The 27,923-nt window shown below is 42.2% G+C and overlaps 1 protein-coding gene across 1 annotated transcript in view; it reads right to left on the reverse strand.

The window, feature by feature from the left end:
- Positions 1-27,923, reverse strand: part of ATP8A2 (ATPase phospholipid transporting 8A2) — a 528,491-nt gene that overhangs the window by 311,854 nt on the left and 188,714 nt on the right. The window contains exon 23 of the mRNA XM_054719729.1: positions 25,220-25,392. Within this exon, the coding sequence (XP_054575704.1) occupies positions 25,220-25,392 (173 nt within the window). The remainder of the gene's footprint in view (positions 1-25,219; positions 25,393-27,923) is intronic.

The raw sequence follows: 27,923 nt of genomic DNA on the forward strand, positions 1-27,923 counted from the left end.
AGATTCAGAATAATAGGTCAATAAAAAGGAACTATTATTTCTAAGACCAATGGACATAGAAATAGTGTTTTAAGGCCTGGAGTGTGGTTGAAGCTAGGAGGAGGGGATCTAGGGGGGAAATAAATAAATAAAAAATATATACTGTAATACTATCAGTAAATAAATACATGGCATTTGGGGGCTTACTATCCCTAGGTCTTACTGGGGATACACACACACACACACACACACACACACACACACACACACACACGTATATATGTATATATGTGTATGTATATACTAGTATATATAAATAAATCTGGTCAAGACCATTCAATGCGGAACAAAGAATCTCTCAACAAATGGTGCTAAGACAACTGGACAGCCATGTGCAAAAATAATGATATTGGAGCCTTAACTCACAATATATAAAAACCAACTTAAAATAGATCAAGGACTTCAATGTAAGAACTAAACTATGAAACTCTTAGGAGACAACATTGGAATAAATCTTCATGATCTTGGATTTGACAGTGGCTTCTTAGTCAAGACACCAAAAGCATAAACAAGAGAAAAAATTGGACAAATTGGGTTTCATTAAATTTAGAAGTGTTTTTGCTTCAAATAATGCTATCAAGAAAGTAAAAAGACAACCTATAGAATGGAAGAATATACCTACAAATCATATATCTGATAAGATACTTGTATCCAGAGGATATAAAGAACTCTTACAATTCTATAATAAAAAGACTATTCAACTAAAAAATGAGCAAAAAATTGAATACAAATTTCTCAGGAGAAATATAGAAATGGCCAATACACTCATGAAAAAATCTTAAACATCATTAGTCATGAGGGAAATACAAATTAGAACCACAGTGAAATACCACTTCACACCCACTCAGATGGCTATACTGAAAAACAGAGATAATAACAAGTTTTGTTATGAAATGGGAACCCTCATACCTTGTTGGTGGGAATGCAAAACAGTATCATCACTCTAGAAAACAGTCTGGCAGCTCCTCAAAAGGTTATTAGTAAACACAGAATAACCATATGACCCAGCAATTCCACTGTTAGGTACTGAAACATACTTCTTTACAAAAACTTGTACATTAATGTTCATAGAAGCAACTAAATATGTAAAAGCCTAAGTTACTGTTACAACTGAATGACCGGAATGACCTGTCGACCAGTTGCTATGATGCGCACTGACCACCAGGGGGCAGATGCTGGCGGTCAGTGCACTCCCACAGCAGGAGCACTGCTCAGCCCAAAGCCGGGCTCAAGAGCGGGGGCAGCGGCAGGTGCAGTGGGGCCTGGATGTGGGGGAGCCACACCGTGTCTGGCCCCGGCTTGGGCTCCTCCCTGGCCACCTGCCTTTTAGTGCACTGCTACATCCCTCTACCCCATAAGCCTGCAGTTACAATCTCCAGAGAACAGTTGAAGCGTGGACACTCTGAGCAACCAGGACGAGCTTGATATCACCACAGGGCTCCTGCAACTCTGCCTCAGGCATCGAGATCAAATCTCATCCTTTACCGATTGCCCCAGAGCTACAGAGGAAGGAAGCAATATAACAGTGGCCACAAGGTGGTGACTGACAATTGGGGTAAAAGCCAAAGAGAGATGGATCTGAAGGGTGGGGGTGTGGGCAACAGAGCACCCCCACCCCCCAAGATCCCCAACTTTGTATTGTTCGCCTTGGAGCGTCTCTTATCCAGCTCCAAGTGGTGGAAAGCGTCCAGCATGGCCCAAGGCGTCCACTGGGGACCTCCCGGCTGGTAAGGCGCAACCCTGGCCGCAGAAGGGACATTTGGAAATATTTTCTCAGGAAGCTGCGGGGAGGAGGACAGATTCCTCACGCGACTTTCCGGTGGCTCACAGGGACTTGGAAACTCCCCGGGCACAAGGGTGTGGGCTCCCGATTTCCTTTCAATGTGCATGAATCCATGCACTGGGCCACTAGTTATTCATAACAGTCAAAAGGTGAAAACAACCCAAATGTCCACCAACCATTGAGCAGACAAACAGTATGGGTTACATCCATGCAATGGAACATTATTCAGCAATACAAAGAAGTGAAATGCACACATGGATGACCCTTGGTCATTCCACCGTTTGGTCGATTTGCATAAGTTAAAGAAGCCAGTCACAGAAGACCACATATTGTTTAATTCCATTTATGTGGATGCCCAGAATAGGCAACTCCATAGAGACAGAAAGTAGATTAGTTGTTGCCTAGGGCTGGGGAGGTAGGGAAATTTGGGAGTAACTAATGAGTGCAGGGCTTTTGAGGTGATAGGTAGGTGATGAAAATGTTTTCAAATGGGCTATGGTGACAGTTGCACTATCTGTGAACAGTATCTGTCAATATACTAAAAATGATTGAATTGTACATGTCAAATGTGTAAATTATATGGTCTGTGAATTACATCTCAACTAGAGGCCTGTTGCATGAGATTCGTGCACTGGAGTCGGGAGGTCCTTCAGCCTGGCCTCGCCTTCTTGCAGTCTGAGACCCCTCGGGGAATGTCAGACATTCTTCTCACAGTTTAGGGCTCTCACAGTCCCAGACCCCTTGCTCCTTACCTCCTGCCTGCAGCGGTGGTGGGAGAGGCTCCTGTCACCACCACTGCACTCGCCAGCCATGAGCCCGGCTTCTGGCTGAGTGGCACTCCCCCCGTGGGAGTGCACTGACCACCAGGGGGCAGCTCCTGTGTTGAGCATCTGCCCCCTGGTGGTCAGTGCATGTCATATCGATTGGTCATTCCACCGTTTGGTTGATTTGCATATTATGCTTTTATCATATAGGATAAAGCAGTTATTAAAATACATATCTGGCTCTAGCCAGAATGGCTCAGTGGATAGAGCATTGGCCTGCAGACTGAACGGTCCTGGGTTTGATTCTAGTCAAGAACATATGCGGGTTGCAGGCTTGATCCCTGGGGCGGAGGCTTTAGGCTTGGGAAGGGGCAGAGCCTGCCATCGGAGGTGCCGGGTGGGGGGCGCTCTTTCCCAAGCCTAAAGACTGGGGCAGAGGCTTTAGGCTTGGGCAGGGGCTGAGCCTGGGATTGGAGGGAAGGGGGAAAAAATCAATGGAAACATATCTCAGGTGAGGATAAAAAGAAAAATAAAGAAAGAAATGTCATATCCTATGAAAGACACATCTTGAAAATGCTTAAAGAAAGTTGTCATTTTTTCATGGTGAAGGGACTGAGGTCCGTGTTGATGAAAATACCTTGGCGGTTGCAATGACTGGCAGTGGCTGCAGCAGTGGGGTGATGGGGCTGGCGCCTTCCCCTGATCAGCCCAGTCGCCTCCTGCAAAAGGAGGCCAGCCTGCGGGTTAGGTCCACTCCCAATGGGGAGTGGGCCTAAGCCATCAGTAGGACATCCCCTTAGGGCTCCCAGTATGTGAGAGGGGGCAGGCTGGGCTGAGGGACCCTTCCCCAGTGCACGAATTTCATGCACCGGGCCCCTAGTATTCAATAATATTAGCTATAAATGAAGCCAGTCACCCTAGGGAAGGGGCATGAGAATGAGAACGAAAAAAATAAGGTATGTAACTTTCAAAAGAAGCATTTACCTAAATTTCCAGTCAATGCTTTTTTTTTTTTCTTTCCTTTTCTATTTCTAGTGTTCAAGTGGAGATCTGATGAGCACTCTGCACTCAAAATGACATGCCAACTCAGAGACAGAGACTTTCAGATTCTTCCAAGGACTTTTATCTTACACCGGTATTAACTTCCTTCATGTAAATAGCCCAGAACACACAGATAATAGCAGCTAAGCAGGTGCCCCTGAATTGGAAACATAATGAAAGGAGAAAAAAGTTGACTCTGATACCATTAACATTTTTGTTTCCATTGTTATGTCATAAGTGGTCTCAGCATAATTTCAGTAACTGCCATGAAAAAGGAACTGGCTATGTCTAAGAAAATAAAGGTTTAGGGAGGGCAACACACCATTCACAAACATTTATTGAGCCCTCACTATGTACTGACATTATTTTAAGTGCTGACGATGGAGCAGAGGACAAAAGAGACAAAAACGCCTGCTTTAATGGAACTTATATTCTGTTGGGTGGAGACAGATTATTAACAATTAAAACAAAAGTATAGTATGTGAGGTAGAGATCAGTGCTGACAAATAAAATAAAGCTAAGGAAAGAAAAAGGGGCACTAGTTTAGCCATGTATTCAAGGACAGCCTCGCTGACAAGGTATTATTTTGAGCAGAGCCCTGAATCAAGTGAGCACATTTGCCAGGTGGTATCTGGGGTAAGGGGTTTACAGGAAAGGGACAGATCCATCCCATAATGGTCCTAGGTTCATGGCCTGCTCTTGCTCTGAGAGCCCGAGGGGCAGAAAGGAGTCCAATGTGGCCAGCATGGTAAGCAAGGGGGAGCAGTAGCCCACTAAGCCCCTTTCATTTTACTTAGAGATGAGAAGCACTCTGAGGTTTTTAGCAGAGGATGGAGCTTGTCTTTTACCACACTCTGGGCTAATCAAAGCTGATCAGTAAGGGTAGCCATGGAAATCTACACCTGCCTACAGCTTTAGAGAAGCCGGGATATTTAAGAATTCAATTACGTAAGATCAAAAGCATCTATATACTGAAATACAAGGATTAAATAGTAATTCATAATTGTACAAGCCACATCATTTTCACCGTCCAGCTCTTCCTCTAGACCAGTGGTCAGCAAAGTGCGGCTTGCGAGCAACATGTGGCTTTTTGGCCCCTTGAATGTGGCTCTTCCACAAGTGAGTTTGCCGACCACTGCTCTAGACCATGAAAATAGTCCTTACTTTTGCTTTTATCAGGTGAAATAACTTACCCTTTGTTGGAAAGGAATGATTTCAAATACAAAGCATTCCCAGATTTATTTTGCAAGAACACATTTTTAAAAAGCTATCATCTCCTACTCATGCAATTCTCCCCAACCATCATTCACCCACTTCTTTCAAATCCCTTTACATACACAAACGCAGAACTGATTAAGGCAACTCCAGCTGATTGAAATAGCTACAGTGAGGATTCTATTAATCAGCTTGGGCAATATGGAAATCTAAGCTTAGTCAGCTCAGGCAGGCATACGAAGTACGACAGATTGAACAGCTCAAACAATAGAAATGTATTTTTTCATAGTTCTAGAGGCTGGAAATCCAGATCAAGTGCCAGCCAATCTGGTTTCAGGTGAGAGCCTTCTTCTTGGCTTGCAGATGGTGCTCACATGGCAGAGAGCTCTCTGGTGTCTCTTATTATAAGGACACTAACCTATTGGATCAGGCCCCATCCTTATGACCTCATTTTATCTTAATTACCACCTATAGGCTATATTTCACATTAGGGATTCAATATATGAATTTTGGGAGGACATAATTAAGTTGGCAACAATATCAGATCTTCTTTCACTATGTCTTTGGCCTTGGGCAAAGCACTAGTGTTATAGAAGATCGGAGAAAAAAAGGTGCAACCGTATAAACCTCAGGCCTGGCCACCTCTGAGTGGGGGTGAGTCACCGTTATGCCTTATGACAAATCACAGAATTGCAGGTAACCTTATGACAAATCACATAACCGAGGTCGTGGAGCCACACCAAGAATAGGAGAGCACAAGCCCTCTCCTTCCACACTCACACACTTTCACCAGACATTCACTCAGAGGTTAAACAGTCCACCCGATGCCTGACTAATTTACCTAACGAAGTTGTATGACTTCCTGGGAGGTGATCAAGCTCCCCTTCCATGCCCTACCTTACCGTTTCTGTCAACAGGTCCAGAGGTCCACTTTCTCCAGATGCCGGCCAGGTCCTAGGCTGAGGTCCAGGAGCGCCTGGAGTCCCCCAGTTCAATTCTGCTGAAATCAGCAGGGCACGTCTCCCAGAGGCCTATCCTGCATCCCTGGGCCCCAAATCCAGTCCACTCACCGGAGGCCAAAAAGACCAGTGCGGTTGGGCTTCCCAGGTCAGGGAACCAGATGTTGTAGAAGACCGTAGAAAAACCAAGCAACGCTTAGAGAAATGGAGTTACACAGCTTTATTATGCAGGCGGACTCAGAGGAGGTTGCCTCTCAAATTCTGAGCAAACCAATACGGTGGAAGCCCCTCTTTTATCCCCTTTTGGTGTCTTTGTCCCCAAAATATAGATTATACTTCTGGACCTTTCTCGGGCTTTGCAAAAAGCCCCAGGTGCTGGGGATCTTGAGACGATACCTAAGGGCCTGGCCTGGCGCCAGCGCTGATAACCCCTCTCTGGGGTTGTGTCTTGTTCATGGTTTTATGGCCTTTGTAAAATGTGAGCACTTAGGTAACAGGTCTGGCAAGACCAGTTTGTGGAGAAAGGGCCAATGACTTAATTATAGGTTATCAAAAATGTACATTAGATTGCTGGCACAGATTCAGATTGCTAGCCCCCCAAACATCAGGGTTACATTGGAATTAGCCTTTTAGCCTTCTCACTAGGAGAGTCACTTAGATCCTTTTCATGTATCAGCTAGTCCCTTTGAGTCCATAGAGTTTCAGCAAACCCAAAGGACTGGCCTTGCTACAGGTAGGATATGGAGCCTAGGCTGAATAGGCCTTACCCTTAGCAAGGTTTGGCCTCACACAAAGTCCTGCCTATCAGTCACTTTAACAGAGAGACTGAGTTATGGGGAAATGCTTTACTTTCCTCAACATTTTCCTTGTGTGTACCTAGGAAGAGAGATTTCCTACAAGGCTAGTGCTTCTGGCCCCAGCACTAACCAATAAAGATCATCTGAACACCTTCAAGATGAAGGCCCTCACGGCTCTGTGCAAACTGAGAGGAGTTCAAGAATCCTATCTAATGGGGTAACTGCTCCAACAACCCTGGCTCACAAACCTAAAGTCAAACAGAAGCCAGGTAAATACATCTGATTGAAGCAAAACAAGTTGATACAGGAGAGCACATATTTGGAGTGTCTGCTTATAGATATTACTTCATACATCAAGAAAATGTCAGTGTCTCCTAAAATCAACTACAAAGCATTCACATTTCCTCCAGCAGAAAATATGGGTAATGAATTTGTCCTATGAATGAAGATGACAAGGACACTTCACCTAGTGTCCTAGACTCTCTTCAACTGTGATGCATATTCCTTCTAAAGTCTTGCCCTTCTCAGATCCAGCCTGGGTCATGTGACAGCAAGGTATATGCCTCTCCCCCTGTTTAAAAGCATCCATCCCTTTCTATAAAATGCAAGCAGAACTCACTTGCTTTAGAAAACTTCTGATTAGACCAACTCCAAAAGTAAGAACTGGGGCTTGCAACCTTCTGAGAATTAATTTTCAATCAGTCTCATTTGTATGTGTTGATTTGTACTAGTATATTTTCTAAGGTCATTATGTTTAGGTTTTTTTTTTCTCACCAGAATGTAGGCTAAGGGAGACTATATGTATCCTTCAGTATTTCTTTTTTTCACTCTACAACACAAACTATAGTGACTGATCAAAAGTGGCATGCCATAAATGCTAGTTATAAACTAAACAAGGAGGCATTTTCTATAGCTTCAGACAGAATGACAGACTGTCACTGGGGGAGTCTGGACACAGGGGACACCCGCTTACACCAGCACTTCAATTCTGGAAATTGATCCCACCCTCCAGTGTCCTCTCAGACATGGCCTATCTTACAGGTAGTCTCCCCTATCCTATCAACCCCAACTACACTACTACTAGTAAGAGTTACTGGCTTTAACTCCTTAAAGACTATGAATCTTGACCAGGGTCCATCACAGAGAATCTGAAATTCTGTCCAATAGCTGATTTAAATTCCTACTATGTGTCAGGCTCAGGCTGCCACCACCCTGGTAGAGGTCCTCATTGTAGCTAAATTGAAGTCTGCAAGGACCTCACACCTTTCATACATATTCTAATATGACAATCAGATTGTTGCCTCCCCCTAAACAATGCAATTTCTTAATCCATTCTGCTCAGAACACTTCAGCTCCTCACCATGATCATTAAAATCTTTCTTCACAGACTCTTGGAGTTAGACTGCAGGGTTCAAACCTCCCATCTGCTACAGGCCCTTGGGAATGTCGTCAGTCCTCTGTGCTTCAGCTCTCTCCACTATAAAATAAGGATAATAGGTCTCCTCTCTCCAGGACTGCTTAAGGATTCTCAGAGGCAGGAGATGTTAAGTGCTTAAGGGGGTCTAGACATAGTGATACTCTGAGTATTAGTGTTATTATCACTAGTATTTCTCACCAGATAGCCACTTCTTGGAGCTCACTATGCTGCCTCATCTTCCTAGACTTGACTTTTAGAGCACCCCTCATTGTGAATTGTGTTACCATGTGTCATATCTGGGCCTTCCCACACATTGAGCCCTCTGGCAGGTAGAGTTGGACCATTTCTGTGTACTGTATTCATCAACCTTAATCAGTGGACACTTGCTTGCCTGGGCCGCAGTGAAGAGCTGGGCAGTCCTGCGAACTGACTGGTGGTGAATCAGTTATCTGATCAGTCACAGTGACACCAATTTATTCCACAGAAATATGTAACATCAGACAAAATATATCTCAAAAGATGTTTAAAAGTCCTCTTTTTCTCCACATAATTATCTAAATACATGTGACACTTAATCCAAAGAAATCAGTTCCACCAGACACTGGACAATGGAACCACACTGAAAACTCTTGACAGCAATTTTCAAATAAAGGAAACACAAATAGGACCATAGCCAACTCCTACCTATTTCTTTAACCTCTCTGATTATAAATATTTTAAAACTTCATGAAATGTTGGTACCAGCCCCAATGCACTCATTATTTATTATTCTTAAGTAGCTATGTTTATACTTACATGGGTTAATATACAATTATGGCTATATAGGAATATAAATTCGGATCCCAAATCTCATTAAAGTAAATTAACATCATTCAACATTTATGTTTTCCCTTTTTATAGAAGCTTTACTGCCTTCTATATTAATCTTATATTTTTCCCAGATTTGGTAATTCCAAATTCATATTTTGATGTGAAGCATAAGGGTTTGAAAAAACATTGAACATATATCGATACTCACATGTGAAATTACCTACAAATAAGCATATGTTCCCTTACTGTTGTTATTTTCTGTTTCAGGAAAATATTTCAATACATATTCATCATGATTTTATAAAGAGAAAATAAGAACTTAAGGTCCAATTGTCTGTAAATAGACAAAATATTGTGATACCATAGGAGTCCCAATTTCTCAGGCTCTACTATTTTCAAACAACACCTTTCCATTAAAACAAATAGAAGTAAGAAAAAAAATGCACAAACGATTGACAGATGGTTTTAACTTGGCACTTGTATATTTGTTTAAGAATTATCTTCAAGCTGGTATATTTACTTTGGTCTTTAATGACTGGTATATACAAGTGGGGAAAGGACACCACTATGAATAATTGCTTAGTAAGAGAAAAATGCTTGCTCTGTTTTTCTCGGATAACCCAGGTGTCAAGATTTTGATGGGATGGTGGGGGAGAGAGTGGCTGTCTGTCTGTCTGTCTCTTTCTCATCTGCTGGCCTGAAAGGAACTAAACCACTGGGGACAGTTCAGCCTTGGAACTCTGACAGAGCTCAGTTAGCTGATTAACCAGAAACAACAGAAACCAAATCTTTCAGCAGAAGCTTGCAGTCTCTGCTGACCCAGCAAAGCTCTGCAGATGACAGTAGTAATAAAGCTTAGACATCACCAATCATAAAACTCAAACCAAGCCCAGGTTTCCAAGATTTGGCAACTTAAGTTAGTGTCATCAATCTGACATTTCTCCTGTTGACAATTTACCTGTAGCCCTAAGTGGGACTAAATATAATATCAAGAACTCTGAGAAACTAAACACTTGAACGCTTCTCACTTTTCATCTGTCTCCTCTCTAAAGTTAAGCAAGTAAGAAACTGAATCAGAGAGACTTTCAGCAGAGAAGCCTTCCTACCATTGGATAATATCGATGGACGAGGAAGATAGTACACTAAGTGAAATAAGTCAGTCACAGATAGACCAACAATGCATGAGTCCTCTTTACAAGGCATCTAAAATAGTCAGAATTAGACAACAGAATGGTGGTTACAGAGGGATGAGGAAAGAGGAAATGGGGAGTTGTTGTTCAATGGGTATGAATGTATGGTTATAAAAGGCGTAAGTTCCAGAGACATGCTGTACAGCACAGTGTCTGTAGTTGGCAATGAAGTACAGCACACTAAAAAAATTGTGAAGAGGGTAGATCTCATGTTAAATGTTCTTACTATACCAAAAAAAAAAAGAAAAGAAAGAAAAAGAAAGAAAGAAAAGAAAAGAAAAACCAAAGGTACACAAGGAAACTTTTGGAGGTGATCGGTATGTTTATTACCTTGATTGTGTTGATGGTAACATGATTATACACATACTAGAGGCCCAGTGCATGAAATTCGTGTATGGGGGGGCTGTGTGTCCCTCAGCCCAGCCTGCACCCTCTCCAATCTGGGGCCCCTCGAGGGATGTCCAACTGCTCGTTTAAGCCCGATCCCACCGGATGGCAGTCAGACATCCCTCTCACAATCCAGGACTGCTGGCTCCCAACCACTATCCTGTCTGCCTGCCTGATTGCCCCTAACTGCTTCTGCCTGCCAGCCTGATCACCCCCTAACCACTCCCCTGCCAGCCTGATCGACGCCTAACTGCTCCCTTGCTGGCCTGATTGCCCCTAACTGCCCTGCCCTGCCAGCCTGGTCACCCCTAACTGTCCTCCGCTGCAGGCCTGGTCCCCCCCAACTGCTCTCCCCTGCTGACCTGGTAGCCCCTAACTGCCCTCCCTTGCCAGCCTAGTCACCCCTAACTGCCCTCCCCTGCAGACCTGGTCGCCCCTAACTGTCCTTCCCTGCAGGCCTGGTCACTCCCAACTGCCTTCCCCTGCAGGCCTGGTCCCCCCCCAACTGCCCTCCCCTACAGGCCTGATCACCCCCAACTGCCCTCTCTTGCAGACCTGGTCCCTCCCAACTGCCCTCTTCTGCCGGCCATCTTGTGTCCACATGGGGGCAGCCATCTTTGACAACATGGGGGCGGCCATCTTGTGTGTTGGAGTGAAGGTCAATTTACATATTGCTCTTTTATTAGATAGGAGGATGTCCAAAATCACCAAATTGTATACATTAATTATGCGCAGTTTTTGACTACTCAATAAAGCTTGGGGGGAAAACAAAACAAAATGGAGAAGGCTAAAGTCTGCATAATTGCTAATTGGGACCCTGGTGCTTCCTGTTCAAAGTAGGGGACAGTGAAGCTTCCAGGGCAGAGCAGTTGTTATGGTTTTCAGAGTCAAAGAAGCAATATTGCCTATGAAAATCAGGAAAGGGAAAGCATCAATAATTTAGGAGATGATAAATGAGGAAAAGTATCAGATGTATAGACAGAAAAATGGAAAACATAATTTTCTTTGGGACCAATTAATATAAGAGCTACTTTGCAGAGCCTCAATCAGAAAGAAGTCAATGTTGTCGGGAGAAGTGGAATTCTTGCCTAATCAAAGTTAACATGACACTTTATTGTATTAATGAAGCACATTCTGAAATACTTCACAGGACAATGAAATAAAAGCACTTAAGTACAAATACTATCACAAGGCAAGACACAAGGACGTAAATATTCATGACATATTCCACATGTTTAATTAGACTCTATTCTTGATTCTTTTCTTTCTGATTTGTTTTTCTAGTAGGAAAGATGCCAAATATTATGAGCTTGTACTTTAGAATTCTGAACCACAATTTGACCTAACATCGCCCTGTTTCATTTGGTAAGCAGGACTGTCAAAAATGACATATACCAATGAATTAATCATGTACGAAAGGGGGAAAGGAAAAAACACAGGAAAAAAAAAAAAAACACCTTAAGTGAGATGTCCATGAGCTCTTCTGGCATCTCATTTGGGTCCCAAAGTGTTGAAAGCAGAAAAGTGAATGGATGGAAGATCACACAGACCCTGCTATCATAAATCTTAGACTACTGCCAAAAAGAGGAAAGTGCCTCGGTACCTCCACTATCCATTCTATATCCGAGCTTCTGCACAGACACACTGGTGTGGAGATCATCAACAGAAGGGAACTGCTACCACATAAACCACTTTTGAGAACTGTTCAGAGCACAGTTCTGCTAAAAAAAATAAAAAGTGATATAACACCAATTTTATAACCAAAACCCCAAAATTTCCAGAGACTCGTTCCCAATTACATAGCATATAATTATAGAACAAACCCTACAATTAAATGCCCCCTACTAGATTTTCCCATCATGTTATCATGCCATAAGTGCCATCTTTTAATTTTGATTACTTACAGCAAATGTCCTTTGTTATTTTCTTTTAAAATTTTATGTTATTATCACAGTTGACATACCACATTGCATTAGTTCTAGGTGTACAATATAGTAATTAGACATTTATACACCTTACCACGTGATCTCCCCAATAAGGCTAGTACCCATCTGACACCATACATAGTCATTACAATATTATTGACTATATTCCCCATATATAACGCAGATTTTCTTAAAGAAGAGTTTCTTGTATTCTCAGTCTTATACTAAAATATCCGCCTACATCTTATCACATGTACTATACCTCCCTACAAAATTATTTTGCTAGTTTTACATATAAACAGGATAATATATAACTTTTAGCTGGAGGGGAAACAGAAATCCCTAATAAAAAGTTGATGTTGTAGAGTGATTCATATAAATTATTTTCGACAGTAGTTATTTAAGATGAAAATAGTCCTTCATCTCTAAACATCAGTCAACATCAAAATTAACTTTGATTTCAAAAAGTTTAATCAAATGTATTATTGTATTCCTTCTCCTACTTCAGATTAATACTCCCAAGTCTCCAATATGCCAGCCTTTACAATGGTTAACATAAGCTATTTTTTATATGCTACAAAATCTATATCAATCTAATTTTCTTCCTAGAGAAATATGGGTAAAACATGTGGATGACAGAACATTTTTTAAATTGCTTTTATTCAACATGGTGCTGAAGAACCCTTATGTATGAGCACAATCATCTACTATCGCAGAGTAACAATAAGGCCTGATAGGACCAAATACAATTGCTGTACTAGTAATCTTTCAAACAATATCATTCATTTTAAAGCTAAACAAACAAACAAACAAAAATCTATCTAAAAATGGATTCTACATTAATTGCATTTAATCAACAAATGAGCAAACCCATGCTAAGCCATAGAACAAACAACCCAAGGATAGGCTTACACCTTGACAAGTTAATAATACTCTCTGGAATAAAATGTCAAAGGAAGAAGCTGACTTATAACTAAACATGTACGATGTTGAGAAATCACATCATGAAAGAAACTAAAGAAAAGTTTTATTTTTGCAAGTGTATGTATGATTGGACCCCTACCAATGTGGAGGCCAACTAAAACATGATCCGTGGTACAATTCTAATTAGTGTGTCGGAATTCTGTTTTGATATAATTCTTGTATGTGGTTACAGGCTACAAGATACCACACACAAAATGAATAATGCTCTGAGATTTCCTATTATTGTTCATTATGCCTCAGTAACTTAAAAAGCTAAGCCAGTTCTTTTCTATACAAAGTAGTGTAAAGGTAGGACAGATGTACAGGTTTGGGGATATAGTCATAGGCTTAACGGAGTCCACAAAATGGGTATAAGATTGAACTAGCTATGGGAAGGATATATGGCCAGTGTGTTAAAATGCTAGGCAATTTTGTTCAATCTGTGTTGATTTCCTTTTAGATTCTGCTCACGTAACTATGCTGCTACAAATTAATCTCTCAACTGCTCCCTTTTCTTGGTAGGGCTGTGATTACTAACCAGAGGAGAATACATTTGTCCCAGCAGGAAGTGAGCTACTGGCAATCTCTCTCATTCTAAGTCAAATAACCACCTTCTTAAGTGAAGGGCACAAGCCTTTTTGCAAATTTCTATGTTGCTTACTGTTGAATCTATTACTTTATGGAAATTAGTCAAGTGTCTTTGCAAATATTTAGCTATAAAAATCGTAGTGATCTTTATAATAATAATAATAAAAACTTGTTAACCTGAATATCCAACAACTAGGAATGTTAAACTAATTATGTTTTTACATAACAGAACACTATTAAGCTTTAAAAAAACACATTTTATATTACTATTTGACATAGCAACTGTTTATAACCTTTTCACTTCACATATTTTAACAGTCTAACCCTCCTCCAATATATATTTGAACTGAAAGAGATCTAGATTTAAACACCAATTGTTAACAGTGAGCAATAAACTCTAGCCAGTGGGATTGTGAATGCTATCTTCTTTCCTGTTGCTTATCTGCATTTCCTAACTTCTCTACGAGAAATATAAATCACTCTTTGAGTTACAAAATAAACCCAAAAAGTTTTTAGAAAAATTCATTGTGCCCCCTCTGCCTTCTTCTCTTGACTGTCTTTATTTCTATGGCACTACACAGAAATGTGGTTTACACATGTTTATCTTTGAATCTATCCCAAAGGACAGAAGTTTAAATACATCCAAAAAAATAAATAATATCTTCTGAAGCCCTTAATTTGCACATCCAGTGGAAATCCCTGCTGTGGTGTTTTCCTTTCACTCCATCTCCTGCCCAGGGACATAAAGCCATAAATCATGTCTGCCAATGTGGCCACACTGGGGGCCATGAGCATTCCCTGTGTTTGCAGGGAGGTGTGGGGAGGCCATCCACCACCTTCCTCTGAGGGAGGACCCTGATGATTCCTTCATGACTCTTTTCCTGATAATATGCACTAACTTTTAACATTTTTGGAAGTTCTAAAGAGGTCAACATTCCTTCCCACCTTTCCCACTAAATCTGAGCCTACAAAATGTATCTCTGTTTTGAAAAAAAATAGCTTCAAAGAAAAAGTAAAAATAAGAAAATACAAAAGACAATAGTTTTAAGAAAAGGAAACATGGAAAGAGAACAGAGTTCCTTCTTGAATATATCGAAAGTGATTTACACATTTTCTACATGAGTCATCCCTTTGAGGATGACATCCTGCAAGACTCTATGCTAATGAGGTTTCTACAAATTCTACAGTTAAAAAAGAAGGTTAAAAGCAAAAGCTTTTGTTAGAAGCTGCAAGTATTAACAATAATAGACATGTGACTATGCCTTAGTTGATGTTGTCACCTATGTGATTTAACCCTACCAGACCTGAGGCCCTAAACCTAACTGTCCCCTATACCTGGGCTCCTGAGCATTAAAGAGAAAAAATCAACATGATATAGAAAAATGTTAGTTACATGCAAACAAGTGGTTAGAATAAGATGGAACTTGGAGACATTGTAGAAAATAGGTCTACCTTTCATCTAGCGCCAGTATTCCACCTTTGTGTGCCAATCCACCCAGCAGGATGAGCCTTGTTTCACACAGAGGTACTTCTTGCAAAGTGAGCACCAGATGTTGCTCTTCACCTTCTTGCATGGATTGTCTTTGTAAGACACTCCAGGATTTTGCTTGTTGTACCTGGAGTGCTTTTCCATGCACAAAACACAGATATGATTAGACGATGTCCCAGGGGGAATCTCTGGAAAATGATTGCCTGGGGTCATCTGTTGAGGGCAGGGTTCCTTTTGTGGGTGGCGGTGGGCTGATGTCCTGTATCCATCAATAAGTTGCAGGCACAGTTTCTGAATATATCTGGTGAAATAAACTGGCTTTTTTGAAGCATCTTGCTGCTTTGAAGCATACAAGATATAAGAATTATAACTGGCCCACATAAAAAATTTTATGAAAAGCCGCAGGGGCCAGCAGTAATGACGACGAGACCGGTGAAGGCGGGTCATCTGGTCATTTTTGTCACAGCCACCCATATATTTATTATAGTCCTTCACCAGCTGTGGCATCTGTATTTCTTGCGCACTGCCATCTTTATTTCTTCTGTTTATTACTACATTTTGGGCTGGATTGTGGTAGTTCGAAATAAATGTGATGGGCTTTCTATCCTGCCAAACTAAACATGTTACACTTTCTTGACATAGATAGCGACTATCACCCCTAGCAAATTTTTTTACACTTTTCAGTGACCTAGGAAACTGCTTACTGTTTTGCTGCAGGGTTCCCACAATTCCTGTGTGTAATTCTGACAGTACATATTTAGCAAGGGTTACAGAGTTGTAGAACTGGTCCATGACAAGAACATGAGATTTATTTTCCATTGCACATGAGGTCAGGAGACGAACGACTGTATTTCCTACTGCACCCAAGTCTTTTATAGGCATTGGTGCAGCACCAGTGTAGATTTCTGCATTCAAAATGTAGCCAGTCTCACCTTCACAGAGAAGGAAAGACTTGATGCCCCACTCTGTGGGCTTATCCTTGATATACTGCTTCATGGCCAAGCGGTTTTTTGTCGGGATCATCCCCTCATCTAGGCTCAAATGTTGCTTTGGCAGGTAGAAGTGGAGAAACTTAGGGAGCAGACTTTCCAAGAAAGGCCTAACTTTATATATTCTATCTGTCTTATCGATATCTGTGTCTTCCTCATCAATTATGTGTAAAAAACTACAAAGGGCCAAGAATCTGTCTCGAGTCATAACATTTCGAAATCCGGGAGTAAGCCCAACAAAGTCAGAGCCCTCATTTGTCCAATCATCCCGATAGCTGGGCTTTATACATAAGTATTCCATATGGATCCTCAGTCCAAGAAAAGCCTTCATTTCTTCCACTGTGGCATCCTGGAAATTTTTGGCATTGTAGGAGTTGGGCTTTGCTATATGCAATTGGTGGGCCCGGAGGTTGGTTTTCTCTGTCAAATTTTGCCAGAAAGTATCATCCAAAACCAAGGATAAAAAGTCAATCGGTTCACTCTCCTCTGTGATAGATCCAGGAGTGTTCACTGGGCCTTTTCCATCCTCATTGAAATTCAGATCTGTATTTGGTGATACAAAATTCCTTGTCCAACCTTCATCACCACCTAGATCTCCCCCATCAGCTGTTTGAGGGACACGCCCCCCTTCTCTTACTATCGATCTAGCTCTAGATCTATAAGGTTCAAGATTCTCCTCATCACTCGAGCTCTCACTGTCTGTGTCACTTGAACTGGAAACGTATTCTTGATGAAATTCTGACTCATCAGAGTCTGAATCAACCAAAGTGCGATCACCTGTTGGACTGTGATAAGCCTAGACCTACTTCACTTTCCTGTTGAAGTGCTTGGTTCATCAGCCGCTCGTTTCATTGTGAATTTTCAGAATTTTTTCACATCAAATCACACAAAGTCAATTCAAACACATGGGGGCAGACATTTGCAATGGCTAACCATGAGGTTTGACCATGATTGGTTGGTTATTTTTAGTTTGTGATGCATTTTTTTCACATACTAGGCAAAGTACTGAAAATTAGGTACAGCGGTATAGCGGCAGATTTGGAAATTACCGAAAAATCGGAACAGCGGTCTGGTAGGGTTAAGAACCCTGATATTCAGATTTAGGATAAAATGCTAGCACGTCCATCACTAGCTAGAGCCTTGGGCAAGATGATGTAATTTTTTTGAGGCCTTTATTTCCTCATTTATACAAACAAAGACAATACTTATCAAGGATCAACACATTAAGGACTGCAATTTCTGACCTCTATATAACTTGCTTATATGATTTGGTCTTTCTAAAAGTTCCTAAAACCATACCTAGTATGCTGTCAACAGGTTCTGGTGACTCAGAGGAGAGTGATACAGTCTGTCGATCAAGACAGTAAACTCAAGACCAGTGAGGAGATGCACAGACAGGAGGACTGTGACTAACTCCATTTACACATTTTGAATTGAAGGTCCACAAAGAATGCCAGTGTGAAAAAGTGCCAGACTTAGATGTATCTATAGATCTGCAGGCTCAAGAAAGGGATCATGCTAGACTGGGGAAGTCATCCATTTCCAACCCTGACTAATCATGAGACTCAAGAGGGGAGTTTCTAAAATTCCTAGAGTTCTGAATTAATTGTTCTAGGACAGGGCTTGGGAAGCAGAATCCTTTCTGTTTGTTTTCTTTCAACAAAGATTTCATTCAGATGAGTAAAACTTTCATTAACATTCCATTTCATTCAACAACCTTTTCATCTAAATGGATAAACTCTTTTATTCATTTGTTTACATTTTTCAGATAAAGTTCACATACCATTAACCCTTGTAAAGCATAATAAGTCAGTGGCACTTAGTATATCACCATGTTGTGCAACCATCACCTCTATCTAGTTCCAAAACATTTTCATCATCCTTACAAGGAAATCCTATAACCATTAAATAGTTGATCCCTGTTCCTCTTCCTCTTAGCCCCTGGCAACTACCAATCTGCTTTCTGTCTGTATGCATTTGCTTATTCTAAATATTTCATATGAATGTAATCAAATTATATGTGGTCTTTTGTGAGTGGTTTCTTTCGCTAGGTATCTTTATGAGGTTCATCCATGTTGTAGCATGTAGCAGTGCTTCGTTCATGTTTCATGGCTGAATAATATTCCATTGTATAAATATACATTTTATTTATCCATTCATGTACTAATGGACACTTGGGTTGTTTCTTCTTTTGAATAATGTGAATAGTACTATTATAAACATCCAACTATTTGTGTGATTACCTGTTTTTAATACTTGGTTGTATACCTAGGAGTGGAATCATTGGGTCATAAGGTAATTCTATGCTTAACTTTTTGTGGAGAAAAACTGTATAAAGTTCTCCAGATGATCCAATATGAATCTGGTGTTTAGAATAACTAGTGTAGAAGATGGATGAAGTCATAAAAATAAATGGATACACTAGGGAGAAGATAGGGAGTGAGAATATTGCAGGGTTAAAAGCAAAAGCTTTTGAAAAACAACATGACTAGGGAGATGTGCCACAGGAATATAGGAGAACCCAAGGGGGAACCATCATACCAAATGCTGAGGAGGAATCAAGAAAGAAATTGGCAGTCTGCTACATATGGCAAGATGGAAGTTATTGGAGAGTTGGCTCTACTTGCTTCACTGAGGGCCTGATTCAAGGAGTTTGGGGCCTACATGAGAAGCAAAGAAATAGAGAAGAGGCAAGTACTATATTATACTACTAGAGGCCCGGTGCACGAATTCGTGTACCAGTGGGGTCCCTCAACCTGGCCTGCAGGATTGGGCCAAAACTGGCTCTACGACATCCCCCAAGGGGTCCCGAATTGTAAGAGGGCCCAGGCCAGGCCGAGGGACCCCACTGGTGCACGATTGGGGCCAAGAAGGGACGTGCGAGGTTGGCCAGCCAGGGAGAGACCGCGGGAGGGCTCCAGGGCATGTCCGGCCCATCTTGCTCAGTCCTGATCGATGGGACCCCAGCAGCAAGCTCACCTACCAGTCAGAGCGTCTCCCTCCCGGTGATCAGTGCACATCATAGCGACTAATCGACTGGTCAACTGTCTGCCCCCTGGTGATCAGTGCATGTCATAGCAACTGGTCCACCAGTCAACTGTCTGCCCCCTGGTGGTCAGTGCATGTCATAGTGAGTGGTTGAGCAGCCTTAGCATATCATTAGCATATTACACTTTGATTGGTTGAACTGCCAGCCAGATGACCAGACACTTAGCATATTAAGCTTTTAATATATAGGACTAGAGGCCCGGTGCACAAAATCCCTGCATGGGGAGGAGGGTCCCTCAGCCCGAACTGCACCCTCTCCAATCCAGGACCCCTCAGGGGATGTCCAACTGCCGGCAGTCGGACATCCCTTTTGCAATCCGGGACCACTGGCTCCTAATTGCTCACCTGCCTGCCTGCCTGATCACCCCTAACCATTCTGCCTGCTTGCCTGATCACCCCTAACCACTCTGCCTGCCTTCCTGATGCCCCTAACTGCTCCCCTGTCAGCCTGATCCCCCTAACTACTCTCCCCTGCCAGCCTGATCAGCCCTAACTGCTCTCCCCTGCCAGCTTGATCCCCCTAACTGCTCTCTCCTGCCAGCCTGATTGCCCCTAACTGCTCTCCCCTGCTGGCCTGATACCCCTAACTGCTCTCCCCTGCCAGCCTGATCCCCCCTAACTGCTCTCTCCTGCTGGCCTGATCGTCCCTAACTGCCTCTGCCTTGGCCCCGCCACCATGGCTTTGTCCGAAGGACGTCTGGAAGATGTCTGGTCTAATTAGCATATTACCCTTTTATTAGTATAGATACTATACTATACTATACTATACTATACTATACTATACTATACTATACACTTCTTCATTATTTGCTCTTAAAAGCCAAAGACGATGTCTCATCTCTGTTCTCCCATGACACCTAGGAATGTACAATGCAAATATCAAGCCCACAATAAAAATCTTATTGGACTAACCTGTTTACAGTATACCTTGTCAAACAATGTGCCAATGTCCTGGCCAGATAGAGCAATCAATGGCAATAGAGTTCTGACTGGGAACTATTCTGCTGACCACACTATGATCTTTCCAGGATCCTAACTACATGGAAAATATTTGGGCATAACAATGTATAATTAGCAAAATTATTTCACTCTAATCTCAGGAAAATATGTAACAAATTCTTACATTTTCTTCTTTTTTTTGCTGCCTAAAATATTGTTTCAGGTTGAAAGTATTTGTCCATGTTACACATTCACCAGTCTCTGAATCAATACTGACAGGAGACAATGCTTCATGATTTCACTGAAAAATTGTTTTCTGAAGTAAATTATTTTCTTTTATGATTAGAGAAAAGAGTAACTTTTACAACTATTATATTTTAAAGATGAAAAGTGAGAGTTAAGGTCAACTTTATGTTTGAAGTGACTTTTAAATTTAACTTAAGTTTAAATTCTTAAGAAATAGCAAGCACATCTGAAGCATACAAATGCTTTAAAAAAATAGTTTGTATTAATTTTTCTCAATCTTAAGTGTGAGAGCAGCCAAGAAATGTCTCCTGGAGCAGTGAAGTGAGCTCTCCTGGATTCCTTCTCTCAATTAGTGCTTCTATTTTGTAGACAGTAACAGTATTTAATTTGAAATTTCCTCTTTCTGTGCCAATTCCAGTTTGAACCCTTTCCTATGAAGGCTTTAAGTGTACAGCTTTATGTGACACACAAAACATCCAAAGCAGCCAAAGTAAGAAGGGGGAAAGATGTTTTTCTTTAGTATCAAGCACCTGGCAAGAAAAGCACATGTCGAGCCTGGAAGGCATTCCCGGCTCTCCCCTGAGAGTCCAAACGGACTTGTTTTGATTTCCCTTTGAAAAACCATGAGGTTAAAGCACATTTGCTTTGATTTACAGTTTACCAGACTTTTCTGTGTTGTTTCTTGTTGTTTCTGCTGCTGTTGCTTATTTCCACTCACCGACAAGTCAGAGAGAGGCCCCCTGACCAACATGGTGGTTGGCAGGGAGAGTCACTCTCTCCATGAGTCCTCGCTATGGGTGGGGCAGGAACAACCTCCAGTGCTGAGGCCTTCACAGAAATCAGGTACCACCTACACAGCAACTTCCCGGCGTAGACATAAAGAGGAAATTATGCGAAAAAATACCTCCCCACCACTCTTTCTACTCTTCCTGCTATTTGCATGTCCCTGGTCTAACCTGCCCGAATGGAGGCATGGAAGAAAGCCAAGTCAGTTGCTCATACAAGAGAGCTTGTTAGATATGACACCAAAACACAAAGGACAAAAGAAAAAAATTATTAAATGGATTTCAAAATTAAAATATTTTTTGCTACAAATAATACAATTAATAAAGTGAAAATACAACCTACTGAATGGGAGAAAATATAGGATGTCCAAAAAAATGTATAAACACACTTTGAATAATTATGAAGGCCATGCTTATTAAAATGTACTTCATTTTGAAAATCGAGTTATCAGCTGTTAAAGTGTGTATAACATGTTTTGGGGACACCTGTATTTACAAATCATATATATAATTAGATACTTGTATCCAGAGTATATAAGGAACTTATACAACCCCAAAATAAAAAAATAATGTGATTTTTTTAAATGTGCAAAGGACTTGAATAAACAGTTCTCCAAAGAAGACATACAAGTGGCTAATAAGCACATGAAAAGATGCTCGATATCATTAATGATCAGGGAAATGAGGCCTTCTGTGATGGCCTCAGTAAGCTATCATTTCACACCCACTGGGCTAACCAATTAAAAAGATGGATAATAAGTGTTCACATGGATGTATAGAAACTGGAACACTCACACATAGCTGGAGGGAACATAAAAGGGTGTAGCCACTTTGGGAATCATCATAACATTGCCTCAAATGGTTAAACAGAGAGTTACAACTGATCCAGCACTTCCTCTCCTAGGTATATACCTAAGAGAAATTAAAACATATGCCCACACAAAGACCTGTACATGAATCTTCATAGCAATCTATCCTATCTAATAAAAGAGTAATATGCAAATTGACCATCACTCCAACACAAGATGGCTGTCCCCATGTGGTCAAAGATAGCCACCCCCATGTGGACACAAGATGGCCAGCAGGGGAGGGCTGTTGGGAGGGACCAGGTCTGCAGGGGAGAGCAGTTGTGGGCAACCAGGCCTGCAGGGGAGGGCAGTTGGTGGTGACCATGCTGGCAGGGGAATGCATTTAGGGGTGACCAGGCTGGCAGGGGAGTGGTTAGGGGGTGATCAGGCTGACAGGCAGAAGCGGTTAGGGGCAATGAGGCAGGCAGGCAGGCAAGCGGTTGGGAGACAGCAGTCCTGGATTGTGAAAGGGATGTCCGACTGCCCGTTTAGGCCCGATCCTACCTGGATCCTAAACGGGCAGTTGGACATCCCTCGATAGGTCCCAGATTGGAGAGGGTGCAGGCTGGGCTGAGGGACACACCCCCTCCAACCATGCACGAATTTCATGCACCAGGCCTCTAGTATATATATAAAAGGCTAATATGCAAAGTATCCCCTCGGGAGTTCGACCAGGAGACCAGGAGTTCAATCACTCACTCTGATGTGCACTGACCACCAGAGGGTGGCACAGAATGAAGGAAGGCCCAAGCTGGCAGCCGGCAGCCGGGGAAGGAAGGCCCTGGTCAGCAGCCAGAAGGCCTTGACTGGCCCTGATCACTAGCCAGGCCTACAGTCCCTACCCATGCATGAATTTCATTCACGGGGCCTCTAGTATTATTCATAATAGTCAAAAGTATAAACAATCAAAATGAATAAATAACATGTGATATATCCATACAACGGAATATTATTCAGCATAAAAAGGAATGAAGTATGGCTACATCCCACAACCTGAATGAACCTTGAAAACATTATGCTAAGGTGACGGAAGATGATTTGACTTTGTGTGGTGGGTACACAGTACAACATAGAAACCCACACCTGACACCTATTTGATGATATTAACCAATGTCACCCCCATAAATTTAATTAAAAAATGACATATTTTATGTTCCATATATTTTACTACAATAATGAAAAATAGAAACAGACCACATGTTATACGACTGCATTTATACAAAGTCCCAAATAGGCAAATCCATAGAGATAAGAAATCAGATTAGTGGTTGTTTAGTAGTTGGGGGAGGGGAGTTTGAAGGGTGGAGGAGTATGAAGATTGACTGATAATGGATGAGGGTTTCTTTTTGGGGTGATTAAAATATTCTAAAATTGATTGTAGTGATGGTTACAAAACTCAGAATATACTAAAGCTATTGAACTATTTGGGTGAATTGTATGTATGTGAATTATATCTCATAAGTTGTTTAAAAATAGGGAGGGAGGCCATTATAAAACCAGGAGCCTGGTATTTCATTTCCAGATGCTCTGGTCATCCTCACTACCCCAAGTCTCTCAGAATTGCACAAGTTTCCTCACTCAAAGACAGCATAGCATTCTTGTTCATTGTTTCAAACACATTTGAATTTGTTCCTTGCCCTTGAACATCCTGCAACCACCACTCAAGAGCAGCATTCCTCCCACCCAGAGGCTCCCCCGTCAACCACTTCAGCTCTCCGGGGTGGGGGGGTGGGGGTATGTTCCAACTAAAGAAAGGGCTCAAGATGGCAGAATAAAATGATAGAGAACTATCATTATATGAAGACGGACAGTTCCGGGTTCTGGGTGAAGGGCTTATTTGTGGGGAAATTAGAACAGATTCTTCGGTCACATGCAGGAACCTGGGCTGGGGGTGAGGGCGGTGAGGAGACCTGGGAGCAACCACTATCCTGAAGCCAGGCAGTGGGCTTGCCCTCTGACTCACTGGGCATCCCAAGCAGGCAGTGTGGTGAGAAGTATGGATAGAGAGAAGAGGCATGGTAGATGATGTCACCAGGGCCTTCTAAGGCAGATATAGCAAGGCCCATTTTGTCAACATGACAACTGGTTACTCTAAGGCGACCTTGTCAGAACCCCAACACAAGGCATGCTTAAAGCGTTAATGTAGTGAGAAAGTTAAAAGCATACTGATAACTGGCTTCTGAGAAAATATCATAGAAAATAATGTTTAAAAAGGTATAAAAGTGTATAGCCACCACACATAAGCAGGCACTAATGAGATTACTAATCCGATGATGTGCACAGAGCATTACACCCCATACCAGGTGCTGTCCAAACACAGTGCTCTCAGGAGTCAGGACTTTCCTCTCTCCTTTCAGGCTGTTTACTGAACTTCTGGGTGGTGCACTCAGCTGTCAAATAGTTTTCTTTATAATTCTGTCTGATTTTCAAATTTCTATCCGATCTGTATCTTGTATAACCAGTAGCCAGTGGGATGTAACAACTCCCACCCTAAAAACCTTCTCAGACTTCATGAAAAGCCAACAAAGCCTTCTCGTTGGAGTGGAACACAAAAATTAGCACAGCCAGGACCCAATCAATGCTCCTTGTTGACCAAAAAGAAATACCCACTGGAAATCAGCAAAGAGGCACCAAAATCCCACAGGGCTTGGAAGCTGAGCTCAGCCATCCAGAACCAAGGAACCAAGTAGTCAGTAGGACCTGTCTAACTTCTCACACCAGCTTGAGGCAGAAAATTTTCCAGTTTACCCCTCAGCATGACTATGACTGGAGGCTCTGGCTCTTCTTTTATCTTCTCAGAAGACTATAAACAAAACAAAAATAATAACCACTAACTGTCTTCCACAAAATCTGTGAATGGACAGTTAAATTCGTATTTTGGTTTTGCTTTTTTCATGAGTCTGTACCCCTAGAATTCCCATGCATTGATCTCTTTTCTATAGATACAAGACAGGGACAGGTCAGAATATGAACCTCCCACAGCTGGTGCAGGCCTACCTGCAGCATATGACAGCTTTGCAAGAGAGCGCCAAATCTAGGAAACTCCTCCTGACTTCAAAGGAGAGCGCATACTTGAGGGTGTGGCCATCGATGATGAGGGCTATGTCATTCTCCTTGCCCAAAGAATTTCCAAGGTCCGTGCAGTGCTGAGTAATGGCTGCCCTTGTTGCCTGAAACAATAGTTGGGATGGGTGGGGATGGGGGGAAAGGTCACATTTTTGTCTGGTTAATATATCAAACCCAAAACAGAAATCAAAAGTTCCTGGAAAAGAGAACATATCCATTCCAATGTAAAATATATATAATATATATATAATGTAAACAAAGTTCAATTTGGTATATTTGTATATTAAAACTAGAGGCCCGATGCACGAAATTCATGCAAGGGTAGGGTCCCTAGGCCTGGCCGGTGATCAGGGTCAATCTGTGGGGTGACAGGCAGGGCAATTTTGGGGGCCCCGCTGGCACCCGCCTTGGCCAGCCTGGCGCCGCCCGCTCATCAGCCCCGCCCCCTGCTGCCACCCACTTGCCGGCCCTGCCCCATGCTGCTGCTGCAGGTCACCTCCCTCTGCAGGGCAACCAGCGGGGCAATCAGGGGGGCCCCAGCTGGCACTCAGCTTGGCTGGCTGGGCGCCTGCAAGCTGGGACAGCTCCTGCGTTGAGCATCTACCCCCTAGTGATCAGTGCACATCATAGTGACTAGTCGTTCCACCAGTCATTCTGACGTGCGGTCAATTTGCATACTAGGCTTTTATTATATAGGATTTCATTGGACTGCTTTCTAGGTCTATTTCATTAGTGAAAACATTCCCATAGTGACATATGCATTTGATATTTACAATAAACCATCCTGGCTGCAGTCTATTGCAGATATACAGCATCCAAATTCTTCTTCTTTGGAACTTTTAATTGCTAAAGTCCTTACAAATATCTTTCTCTCCCCTCCTTTATACTACATACATATTCTTCTTGGTGCCCCATAGAAGCTCCATATAAACAAATGTGTTTCTTGGGAAAATAAATGATGCTGATTTATTTATTTATTTTTAATTATTTATTGTTTAAAGTATTACATATGTCTCCTTTTTCCCCCCATTGACCTCTCCCCAGCCACTCCCAACCCCCAGCACATGCCCTCACCCTCCCTAGTGTCTGTGTCCATTGGTTATGCTTATATGCATGCATACAAGTCCTTTGGTTGATCTCCCCACCCCCACCCCAACCCTTTCCTCTGAAGTTTGACGGTCTGTTCAATGCTTCTCTGTCTCTGGATCTATTTTTATTCATCAGTTTATGTTGTTTATTAAATTCCACATGAGTGAGTTCATGTGATATTTATCTTTCTCTGACTGGCTTATTTCACTTAGCATAATGCTCTCCATGTCCATCCATGCTGTTGAGAATGGTAAGAGTTATTTCTTTTTCACAGCAGCATAGTATTCCATTGTGTAGATGTACCACAGTTTTCTATTTCACTCATCTGCTGATGGGCACTTAGGCTGTTTCCAAATCTTAGCTATTGCAAATTGTGCTGCTATGAACATAGGGGTGCATGTATCCTTTCTGAATGGTGTTATTTCCCTGGATATATTCCTAAAAGTGAGATTACTGGATCAAATGGGAATTCCATTTTTAATTTTCTGAGGAAACTCCATACTGTTACCCACAGTGGCTATACCAGACTACATTCCCACCAGCAGAGCACGAGGGTTCCTTTTCCTCCGCATCCTTGACAGCACTTGTTGTTTGTTGATGATAGCCATTCTGACAGATGTAAGATGGCTCTTCATTGTCGTTTTGATTTGCATCTCTCGGATGATTAGTGACTTTGAGCATGTTTTCATATGTCTCTTGGCCTTCTATATGTCCTCTTTCAAAAAATGTATATTTAGGTCCTTTACCCATTTTTTATGGGATTGTTTATCTTCCTTTTGTTAAACTTTTGCACTCGGATGTCGAGTGTGACTCGACACAGTTAGCATTAGAATAAAGGAATTGAGAAAAAAGCAAGCGAGTGCAAAGGGTTAAGATGTATGAGTTCCCTATAAATTTTGGAGATTAGACACTTATTTATCTATATATATAAAAGCCTAAGCGAGTGTTATGACCCTATGACCAAATGACTGGTCGATCAGTCTCTATGACACACACTGACCACCAGGGGTCATATGATCAATGCAAGAGCTGTCCCCTGGTGGTCAGTGTGCTCCCACAGCCAACAACCCGCAGCAGGCCAACCTACAGTGGTCCCTCCCCCATCTGCCAGCCCTGATCAGCCCCTCCCCTCCAACCATCTGAACCCAACTGCCTTGACAGAAACTGAGCGAGATGGCCCCAATTGGCTCCGATCACTGGGCAGGCCGAGGGATTCCACCTGTGCATGATTTCGTGCACCAGGCCTCTAGTATATATATAAAAGCCTAAGTGACCCTTATGAATGGTCAACCAGTCGCTATGACGACACACTGACCACCAAGGGGAAGACACTTAGTGCAGGAGCTGCCCGCTGGTGGTCAGTGCACTCTCACAGCCAACCTCCCACGGCCTACCAAACTCCCATGGTCCCTCTGCCCAGCCAGTGGGCGCCTATCGGCCCCAATCCGTGGCCAGGACGAGGGACTCCACCCATGCATGAATTCGTGAACCAGGCCTCTAGTCAGATATAACATTGGCAAATATGTTCTCCCATGCAGTGGGCTTT

Source organism: Eptesicus fuscus, chromosome 7 (genome assembly GCF_027574615.1).
Source record: "Eptesicus fuscus isolate TK198812 chromosome 7, DD_ASM_mEF_20220401, whole genome shotgun sequence".
NCBI classification, from domain to species: Eukaryota; Metazoa; Chordata; class Mammalia; order Chiroptera; family Vespertilionidae; genus Eptesicus; species Eptesicus fuscus.